Genomic DNA, 12,083 nt, shown 5'->3' on the forward strand with positions numbered 1-12,083 from the left:
TGGGCATCCCGGCTCATAAGCAGAATACAGACAAATGAGGCTCCGTGATTAGCGGAGCGTGAACAACAGTCAACCGAACAGTCAAGCTGCGATCTTGGTACTGCTCGCCCGATTGAATCCAATTGCAAGCGGAGACGAGATTACTTCCCTTACCCAAACACGATCGTTGCTCAGAAATGTTCAAATCTATCTTCAGTAAATCATGAAATTAATGCGAGCATGACATTTATGCAAAAAATGCGATCGTCGATCCCTCTGATTATTTTAATATGTTTCATTTCATCATGATAAAAAAGTTAGTCACTTTTAAGGTTACCACGTTGAAAATGGAAACGATCGTTAACAAAAACAACAAAATGTATTCTCTCATCACTCAGCCTAACAGTGATATAACCGCAAATAAAACAATCAAGTGTGCTAAAGTATTACACATGGTGGGTGGAGGACCAGGGGCACTTTGAGTTGACAGGTGTCATCTACTGGTCAAGTAACATCAGTTAAATTTGCTCATGATTTGGTCTTTTCGTGGTAAATAGTGCCAAAATACTCTTAATTATTTACTTTCATGTCATTACTTATCTCACATAAGGTCAAACGTTGTACAACGTTTAACAGATATGATTGTGACATGTTGTATCCAAACATATCAAAACAAATCCAAGCTTAGAAATATGACCTTGACAAATTTTGGAATGGTCATATTTCCAAGTTTTGGATTGTTTGGAATGGATGATATTTTGTCCAGTGAGTGTTGTGAGGGACATGGTGTAGTGTTGTGAGGGACATAGTATAGTGTTGTGAGGGACATAGTGTAGTGTTGTGAGTGACATGGTGTAGTGTTGTGATGGACATAGTGTAGTGTTGTGATGGACATGGTGTAGTGTTGTGAGGGACATGGTGTAGTGTTGTGAGGGACATGGTGTAGTGTTGTGAGGGACATGGTGTAGTGTTGTGATGGACATGGTGTAGTGTTGTGATGGACATACTGTAGTGTTGTGAGGGACATAGTGTAGTGTTGTGAGGGACATGATGTAGTGTTGTGAGTGACATGGTGTAGTGTTGTGAGTGACATGGTGTAGTGTTGTGATGGACATGGTGTAGTGTTGTGAGGGACATGGTGTAGTGTTGTGAGGGACATGGTGTAGTGTTGTGAGGGACATGGTGTAGTGTTGTGAGTGACATGGTGTAGTGTTGTGATGGACATGGTGTAGTGTTGTGATGGACATGGTGTAGTGTTGTGATGGACATGGTGTAGTGTTGTGAGGGACATAGTGTAGTGTTGTGAGGGACATAGTGTAGTGTTGTGAGGGACATGGCGTAGTGTTGTGAGTGACATGGTGTAGTGTTGTGAGGGACATGGTGTAGTGTTGTGAGTGACATGGTGTAGTGTTGTGAGGGACATGGCGTAGTGTTGTGAGTGACATGGTGTAGTGTTGTGATGGACATGGTGTAGTGTTGTGAGTGACATGGTGTAGTGTTGTGAGGGACATGGTGTAGTGTTGTGAGGGACATGGTGTAGTGTTGTGAGGGACATGGCGTAGTGTTGTGATGGACATGGTGTAGTGTTGTGATGGACATGGTGTAGTGTTGTGATGGACATGGTGTAGTGTTGTGAGGGACATGGTGTAGTGTTGTGAGGGACATGGTGTAGTGTTGTGAGGGACATGGTGTAGTGTTGTGAGGGACATGGTGTAGTGGTGTGATGGACATGGTGTAGTGTTGTGAGGGATATAGTGTAGTATTGTGAGGGACATGGTGTAGTGTTGTGAGGGACATTGTGTAGGGTTGTGAGGGACATGGTGTAGTGTTGTGAGGGACATGGTGTAGTGTTGTGAGGGACATGGTGTAGTGTTGTGAGGGACATGGTGTAGTGTTGTGAGGGACATTGTGTAGGGTTGTGAGGGACATGGTGTAGTGTTGTGAGGGACATAGTGTAGTGTAGTGTTGTGATGGACATGGTGTAGTGTTGTGATGGACATAGTGTAGTGTTGTGAGGGACATGGTGTAGTGTTGTGAGGGACATGGTGTAAAGATCAGGGTTGGATTCTCAACAATTTGTGAAATTCCAGGTAAGAACTTAGATTCCAGGTAAACACTTAGATTGTTTGCATCAATCAGATCCTGTACCAGATAGCATTAAAGCATCAAGTCAGGTTAACTTTAAGTCTCAGGTATGAAAGTCTGTGAGAAAGATGATATGACAGGACAATGAGCTTCTAAACTAAATAGGTTTGTGATTCGTGTATATCTGAGATATTGGTTTCTTATCACTATCACTATATTGATATTACAACTGAACACTTATCTGTCAATTTTGTACAATGGAGTGGATAAAAAACCCAAAAACTATTGACATCCATACTTTGAAGTGTCCATTGATCACTGTTTTAAGAAATGCACCCTGAATCATTTCTTTCATGATCCAGTGCCAATTACATGAACAAATCATTCAATGACCGGGACATCACGCTTCTGGCGCCAGGCCAGGCCGTTGCAGCCAAGTTTAACAATGGAGATGTGATCGGCTGGTACCGGGCAAAGGTCACCGACACCTCACCGGAAGATGAAAAAGTAGAGGTTTGTTCCTTTTGGATATTGCAAATAATTGTGCTACTAATGTATACTGTAAATCATGAAATTAATAAAAAAAAAGGTTTGCGTTGATAAGGTGAGACATCTGTGGTTCATGTGTTTGTCCATTGACTGACGTCCATCATGAGCATGTTCACCTGAAAAGACAATTGTTCCATTTCTTGCAATTATTTAGACTTTGAAGTTTGTATTTTGGCAATGTTCATAAATTGCATATTTTATGCATATTTGACTCCATATTCTTGCCAGACTGAGGATGCTGAAATAGGCATCATTCTTTACATGATAAGGGGCGGTCGGGTAGCCTACTGGTTAAGGCATTCGCTTGTCACGCCGAAGACCCAGGTTTGAATCCCGACATGGGTACAACGTGTGAAGCCCATTTGTGGTGTCCCCCGCTGTGATATTGCTGGAATATTGCTAAAAGCGGCGTAAAACTATACTCACTCACTCACTCTTCACATGATGACGTCATATTTGGTGCCAATCAAGGATTTTAATGTAAGTGTATTGTCCTCAAAATATTTATGCAGAAATATGTATTTGAATATCAATGCTGACACCAACTTTGTAAAATGGCTGAACTTTCTAAATCTGTGGAAAACATATCCAACTGAGCAATAGTGCTGTGGCATTTCATTTGTCTGAACTTCCTGGGGTCTATTGTCACATCAGTCGATGCACATAAATTACCTGACTAAGAGTCCAATAAACAATTTAACTGTGCTAGAGCTGGTGTTTCTGTGTCGGTACCGTGTCAAGTTGGTTGACTCAAATTGACCAAATTTTATGACAAGCTTATCATTAAAGGCAAAACACTGCGAATGTAAACAGTGAAAATAGACAGTATAGACACAGCTGACCATGCTTATGTATGTCGTGGACCGTGGATCGCACGCCAAGCAGGAAGAGTCGAACTTTTCTAATTATTAATAGTATATTATTCATATTACTGTGGTTAACTATAGTAACATGAAAGAATCATATGTTCTTATTTTGTGTAGTACATGCTATGGTATTCATTGTCCTTGCTGTTAGCTTTCTTTGTTCTTTAATGCCGCGCTCACCAATATTCCAGTGTGTAGCGGGCGGTCGGGTAGCCTAGTGGTTAAAGCGTTCGCTCGTCACGCCGAAGACCCGGGTTCGATTCCCGACATGGGTACAATGTGTGAAGCCCATTTCTGGTGTCCCCCGTCCTCACTCCAGTGTGTAAATAATCAATCTGGACCAGGCAATCCAGTGATTGATATCATGAGCATCGATCCACACCATTGGGATATGGCATGCATCTACCCAGTCAGTGAGCCTGACCACCCGATCCAATTAGTTGTCAATTTTTCGTGAGCGAGCTTTGATCTTTTAACAGTATTCCAGTTAAATCATGGCGTGAGACTCGGTGTCAGTACGCTGTGTTTCATGGGGTATCCATGGTAATCTGCAGCATGGTTTGCTATGAAGCCACCATTTGTCAGCCGAAGCATCTAGTACAAGCAGACACACACACACACACACACACACACACACACACACACACATGCTCATTGCTATATAAGCACAATAATCATGACTGTTAAACCCTATTCACCTCACATTACCACTGAGATGAGGTTATTGGTAGAAAGTGAGTGAGTGAGTATGGTTTTACGCGCTTTTATCAATATTCCAGCAATTTCACGGTGGGGGACACCAGAAATGGGCTTCACACATTGTACCCATGTCGGGAATCGAACCCGGGTCTTCGGCGTGACGAGCGAACGCTTTAACCACTAGGCTACCCGACCGCCCCTTGGTGGAAAGAGTTGTTAAGTTTAGTGTTGGTGTTTGTGCAGGTGTTCTTCGTTGACTTCGGCCATACGGAGTGGGTGAGGGAACGCGACATCCAAACTCTGGAGGACCAGTACCTCCACCTCACCCCCCAGGCCATCGAGTGCCTCCTGGTCGACACAGACCCAGCAGGACAGGAGGGACAGTGGACGGAGGAATCCAGGTGAGTCTGGACATTGTGTAGTGTTGAGTACAGGTGTGTCAGGACATTGTGTAGTGTTAAGTACAGGTGTGTCCGGACATTGTGTAGTGTTGAGTACAGGTGTGTCAGGACATTGTGTAGTGTTGAGTACAGGTGTGTCAGGACATTGTGTAGTGTTGAGTACAGGTGTGTCAGGACATTGTGTAGTGTTGAGTACAGGTGTGTCAGGACATTGTGTAGTGTTGAGTACAGGTGTGTCAGGACATTGTGTAGTGTTGAGTACAGGTGTGTCAGGACATTGTGTAGTGTTGAGTACAGGTGAGTCAGGACATTGTGTTGAGTACAGGTGTGTCAGGACATTGTGTAGTGTTGAGTACAGGTGTGTCAGGACATTGTGTAGTGTTGAGTACAGGTGAGTCAGGACATTGTGTTGAGTACAGGTGAGTCAGGACATTGTGTAGTGTTGAGTACAGGTGTGTCGGGACATTGTGTCGTGTTGAGTACAGGTGAGTCAGGACATTATGTAGTGTTGAGTACAGGTGAGATAGGGGAACAGTACAGTTTTTTCCACCAATCATGTTAGTTCCCATGTCCCACATGCTATAAGCAGACCTTATTGATAGTAATGAATTCATATCAGTGACACAGAAGGGGTTGGTGTCATGCAGGATACCACAAACGTGGACCCCAACTACCTATCTGAAACAAACAAATGCACCTTAACTTGGCATAGATCCTTCGCACGAGGTGACTGTTCTACAATACAGTAGAACACGACAGAACACAAACAGAGTGAACAAACGGATACAACAACTGTTAAAAAATCCCCGATTTATCGCCTATATATTATCATATAAAATTTACGTACATAACGAACTCTCTAAAGCGAACTAATGGATACAGAGAACTGATATCTGATCCCCGATAAGCCAAAATACCACTAATTAGTGACGTGTATAGCAAACTGAGAAATCTCACTCTGTGTCAACTGTCACTGACTATTGGCTGTAAGCAATCAGCGGCCAATCAACACAATCGCGGCGAATCACTGGTGACAATTTGACCTTGTTAAACTTGCATTATGTAAATCTTACCTGTCCATGTAATTTTGACCAATCTTCTCTGTAAAACAAACATTGATCCTACCATTGGATCCAAATGTTTTGAAGTTGCATCATTGGGTACTTTTTAACTTTAATCACTGGTAGATGTGGGAGGAAACGTGTATTAATGTGTATGTGTATTGTGTTTTGCTTTAGCCAAGATGGCAGACGTTTCCGAGCGGAAAGGTATATTACGAACTGATTTCTCCGGTCCTCCGGGCCTTATATCCATGTTCTACTGTATGTGGAAAGGTTTAGGGAGTGAAGACTCCAAGGTGTAAAACGGAACTGTTTTCAGGCAGTGTAGAATAGACACAGGCTGGCTTCAGTGTTGCACATCGCCAAGCTTGGGTATATTTGTGTATTCCGATCTGTAGTACTGCCTACTGCAGTGATTTTGACACAAGAGGCTGCATACAGGTCAAAGACTTGGACCTAAGAAATGTCAATAAGTCAAATAAACAAAGATGGCGTATGAAGTAAAATCAGTACTTTTAAAAAATTGGGGCATAGTTTCAGTCACCCGGCTACCCGTAAAACATCTCATTCACTCATATAGGACAACTTCATCTTAAAAACAAGCCATCATCTGGGTATTTACAATTTCTGTGTGACTCCACACCTCTCATCATAGTGTAAATGTTCCTGATAGAAAACGTGTGATCATCAGATGTCTGAAAACCTGTGATCCGACGATAATTGCATTGTCATGAATAATATTAAAGTCATATATGATGCTGAAAGCTCTGATCGAAAACAGGACTATATGTGTACTGGTCATTCTCTCGATTGACACCGAAGTTTATGAGAGCATTTCATTGGTCATTAAAATCGTTACCATAAGTGGGAATACTCCTTACTATTTACTTTTTAATCATGAAATTATGACATGTGTGACCCCTTGCTTAGCATTTCTATCGGACAAAAGTCCGACAACTGAAACAAACCATCGGTCAAATTGAAATTTTATCGGTCAATGACCTGTGACCGACGGCCATCTGAAACCCTGTACTGTATACCTGTAATAACAATCCCTTCAGCCTGTGTGACAATAACTTCCAGCTTCAGTTGTCATTTGTTGTTGCAGGACCTGTTTCCGCGACCTTGTTGATGGGAAGACATTGGTAGCCCTGATCAGGATGAAGTGAGTTTTCGTACCCATCATGAGTTTTATCTGTAATAAAAAACTTCACAATCCACCCAGGGTTCGGGTCCCATGTTTGCCTTCATCATCGTCCTTCACCATCCCCATGGTCACTCATTTCATCAAAAGTGTAAATGCCAACGAGCTGCGCCACTTTTGACTTCCATCTGCCAGCTGTTAATAACAAAATACTTTTTCAAAGTGATGTTAGGTCCCACTCGTTCACCCATTAATAACATTCTTTTTTTGCTCAGCTGGATGAAAGCCATGTGAACTTTTGTCGTAGAGTGTTGTCCATTGTCCTCTATCTGTCTGATGTCAACTTTTTTGCTATTGGTTCTCAACATATCGTTACATCTAACATCTAAGCCTCACATAGAAAGAATTGCGTATAGAGTGAAATCTTTTGTTGTGACCGGTACATGATGTCACAGAGGTATATCCACAAAAACTTGAGTCAACTTAGCTAATTGTTTTGTTGTACCAAGTCAGTAATTTAAGAAGGGGTCTGCGGCCTTGGAAAAATGGACAAACTTCAAGATGGCGCATGAATGAGTAACTTTGTATTAACGATCCCTACAAATACTAACAGAATCTGGTGGAGTAATATTAATGATTCATAATTCAGGTGAGCTACACAGCCTTGGTGTTCTATTGTTGGGATTTTTTCCAGATCGTGGAGTGGCTGTCTACACGTGGATCTGTACGACACTACAGGAAACATCGACATCAACATCGCAGAGGAGCTAGTGAAAGCTAAACACGCTCAGCGACCTCTTGTTGAACTGCCGGTCAAAGTTCAACCCCGAGGAAACTCACCCATCACTTTTGTGCCTGGTTAACAACAGGTGAAGGGCAAGGAGTCATCTCCATCAGCATTTAGTTTCACTTAATGGTTTAAAAAATTCAGTGTACATGGTTGAAAAGAATTTCCTGGTTGGTACTGCTACCAGTGAAAAAACAAACATGTTTTGGCATTTACTAAAAGATAATTGATTAATTTTTTTTGAATTTTTTTATAAGAATACAGAATCAGCAAATACAAAATATTGACAAAAAAATATTTTTTATGATCAGGTTTTGATTTGGTCGGTCTCATAAACTACCGTATTCGACGTAATAAGCACACCACTCTAATAAGTGCCCACAGCGATATTTGCTAATATATTGGCTTGTGAACAATCCCAATTAGCACCCCTTTTGTACACAAGACTTATTTATTCGTGTATAATACGTGTGTTATATGCATCCTTAATTGTGGGAAATTAAATCCTGGAAAAATATATCTGTTGTTTATAAACATTTCAGGCTGTCGGCATAAACCACGAAATTTACGATCTTTTAATCCTGTTGTTTTTCACCAAAATAATATTCTAATGAGAACTCCCTATTTCTAATTTTGAGATGCCCTGGGCGCTTATTACGTCGAATATGGTAATTATAAACATATATAAGGCCTAAGTAGCGAAACAAAACCTGTGCAATCTCGTTAATCACACAATGTGTAGGTCACATGGTAGCAGCTGTTGGTTATGGTGATGGTATAACTGTGATTATCACAGGATAAGACAAGGTTGTTCATGTAACCCCCATGGTGTTGTGGTCATGTAAGAAATAATATGGCACGATTCTATGGCAATAACGACACTGATAGTAAACAAAGCAACACCTGAAGGTTAAGACCTCATTGATAGGCACCCAACACAGATGCTGACCTTCCCACCCTCATTATCAACAATACTGTCCATAGCTTTAATGCTCTTAATGATTTTGGGTTAATACTCCACGTTGATTAGTTAAAAGCCCTGCTTCACATGTTGTGTAACATTTGATGTGCGTAGCAGGATTTTTAACTACACTCACCGACAAATGAAACGCTATTACCATACATGTTGGTTAATATATGAAGAATTGAGTGCATCACATGTGATGTCATAGATCCATGACTCGAGATCACCATTTGTCTAATGCAGGATGAGCGTGTAAAGTTTGGAAATCACATGCAGCGTATCATGATAAGAATAAAGACACTCTGTGGTAACACTTGACTGATTGTTAGTTTTGTCATTAATTGGTACACATTTGAAATATCTCTTCTTAAAGTACTTCTCCATATGTTTCTATAGTTTGCGTTTCTTTTGGCGGTGAGTATATATTGATTGACAGACGCAAACCTATAGAACATGTTCCTGTGTCATGAAAGTTTGGATTTGAAGTTGAATTATGTCCTGAATACCTTCTTAATAGACATTTCATACCACAAGAGGGTTGTCAGCGCTCTGTACAGACAGGAGCCTTCAGACATTTTTATGCCAAGATGTCTTCCCAGTCGGACCAAATATGCAGGAACCAAACAATTCATATGACTGTACAGGGGCTCATACACAAAGCCAGTGATAAGTGTTCTCTACCAAACGTTATCTGTGGATACATTTGAAATGAAAATAGTTTGGGGGGTGGGGTTGGTGGGGGGAGGGGGGTACCTAGTTTGTGGTCTGCTTCCTTCGTAGTTTGTTTTGGAGAGAGGCAAACATTCATCAGAAATGTAACAGTATTAGATCCATGTGAGATTAATAACAAATATTACAAGTTGTGTGGATCCTTGATGATATATATGTGAATGTGTGGATACTTGATGATATATATGTGTGGATACTTGATATATATGTGTGAATGTGTGGATCCTTGATGATATATGTGAATGTGTGGATAATTCGTATGTATGTGAATGTGTGGATACTTGATGATATATATGTGAATGTGTGGATAATTCGTATGTATGTGAATGTGTGGATATATGATGATATATATGTGAATGTGTGGATAATTCATATATATGTGAATGTGTGGATACTTGATGATATATATGTGAATGTGTGAATAATTCATATATATGTGAATGTGTGGATACTTGATGATATATATGTGAATGTGTGGATACTTGATGATATATATGTGAATGTGTGGATAATTCATATATATGTGAATGTGTGGATACTTGATGATATATATGTGAATGTGTGGATACTTGATGATATATGTGAATGTGTGGATCCTTGATGATATATGTGTGAATAATTCATATATATGTGAATGTGGGGATACTTGATGATATATATGTGAATGTGTGGATACTTGATGATATATGTGAATGTGTGGATACCTGATGATATATATGTGAATGTGTGGATACTTGATGATATATATGTGAATGTGTGGATACTTGATGATATATATGTGAATGTGTGGATAATTCATATATATGTGAATGTTTGGATACTTGATGATATATATGTGAATGTGTGGATAATTCATATATATGTGAATGTGGGGATACTTGATGATATATATGTGAATGTGTGGATACTTGATGATATATATGTGAATGTGTGGATACTTGATGATATATGTGAATGTGTGGATCCTTGATGATATATGTGAATGTGTGGATAATTCATATGTATGTGAATGTGGGGATACTTGATGATATATATGTGAATGTGTGGATACTTGATGATATATATGTGAATGTGTGGATAATTCGTATGTATGTGAATGTGTGGATACTTGATGATATATATGTGAATGTGTGGATAATTCATATATATGTGAATGTGTGGATACTTGATGATATATATGTGAATGTGTGGATAATTCATATATATGTGAATGTGTGGATACTTGATGATGTATATGTGAATGTGTGGATAATTCGTATGTATGTGAATGTGTGGATACTTAATGATATATATGTGAATGTGTGGATAATTCGTATGTATGTGAATGTGTGGATACTTGATGATATATATGTGAATATTTGGATCCTTGATATATATGTGAATGTGTGGATACTTGATGATATATATGTGAATGTGTGGATACTTGATGATATATATGTGAATGTTTGGATCCTTGATATATGTGTGAATGTGTGGATCCTTGATGATATATATGTGAATGTGTGGATACTTGATGATATACATGTGAATGTGTGGATCCATGATGATATATATGTGAATGTGTGGATAATTCATATATATGTGAATGTGTGGATCCTTGACGATGTATAATGTGAATGTGTGGATCCCTGATGATATATATGTGAATGTGTGGATACTTGATGATATATGTGTGGATACTTGATATATATGTGAATGTGTGGATCCTTGATGATATATATGTGAATGTGTGGATAATTCATGTATATGTCAAGGAATGTGTCTGTGTGGGTAAAAGTTCATGGATATCTCTGTGTCAAGCAATTTGTGAGTCAAAGCTCAAGAATGTCTGTATGTGGCAAGGAAACTGTGTGTACCTGTGTGATGGATGTGGAGATGAGGACAGGAAATACTTCCCTCCTGGTCAAATCTTCTTCAAACCCTGACACCAAAACACCACTTGCAGGCCTGCCGTGTTTATCCCCTGATGTAGATGTACATGTTACATGGAAGTGTATTTGTATATAAGTTGGATTAAATCATTTTGTGGCATTGAATTACTTGGCTTACACATCCACAAATATTTTGAAACCTGTCTCTCTTTTCTTTCCCGTGAAAATTAAAAAGGTCATAATGGGTGGGGAACCTTTGACATTTTCAGGTTGTTTTTTGTTGTTGTTGTTTTCCACACAACCTATAAGTACTTTTAAGAAAATACTTTTAACAAACTTGTTTTATACTTATTTTATTTCAACTACCACACATACAGTGTGTGTCTTTTAACAAATATTTAAATCGAGGCCTGTGTTTTGTACTGAAACTTTGGGAAAGTGCCATTATCCAGAATGATGACAATAATTTGTTTGTTTGATTATATTTTGACAAACAAGATTTTGTTAAACCAGGGGAGATATTTCTGTGTTTTGTGTGGTGGTTGTAGTTTGGCCCTGTGTGGAAGCACTCATGGTGGATGTTGTGAGGTTGACAGGTGTAATTGGTGAACATTGCCAAAAGATATTGTGTTGAATTGGTATCAAAGGACAGCTGAATATTTTACAATCACTTCTGTTCCTTGTTTTTGGTGATTTTTTTTACAAATATTTGGACAGAGTTCGATAAAAAAGTTTTTATTAGATTGTGGATCTTTTTTGTGAATGCATTTTATTAATCTAATGCCAGATGCCCGACATACAGTTGTGCACATTGCACCAGCAGGGCTGTCACTCGGTATTCATCAGGGGGCAGGGGTGGCCCCCACTCAGTGGTTTGAAGGACCACAATTAGCAGTTTAGAGTTGCCTCCCTTAGATTCAGGATTACGGGTTCAGTTCCAGAGTCACA

General features: G+C 39.6%; 1 protein-coding gene across 1 annotated transcript in view; it reads left to right on the forward strand.

Moving 5' to 3' along the window:
* Positions 1-7,761, forward strand: part of LOC139445491 (tudor domain-containing protein 1-like) — a 96,510-nt gene extending 88,749 nt beyond the window's left edge. The window contains exons 14-17 of the mRNA XM_071226632.1: positions 2,427-2,577; positions 4,422-4,579; positions 6,749-6,805; positions 7,479-7,761. Coding sequence (XP_071082733.1) covers positions 2,427-2,577; positions 4,422-4,579; positions 6,749-6,805; positions 7,479-7,647 — 535 coding nt within the window. The 3' untranslated portion in view covers positions 7,648-7,761. The remainder of the gene's footprint in view (positions 1-2,426; positions 2,578-4,421; positions 4,580-6,748; positions 6,806-7,478) is intronic.
* The last annotated feature ends 4,322 nt before the right edge of the window (positions 7,762-12,083 follow it).

This window comes from Haliotis cracherodii, unplaced genomic scaffold, assembly GCF_022045235.1.
Source record: "Haliotis cracherodii isolate W230 unplaced genomic scaffold, xgHalCrac1.p SCAF_6, whole genome shotgun sequence".
NCBI classification, from domain to species: domain Eukaryota; kingdom Metazoa; phylum Mollusca; class Gastropoda; order Lepetellida; family Haliotidae; genus Haliotis; species Haliotis cracherodii.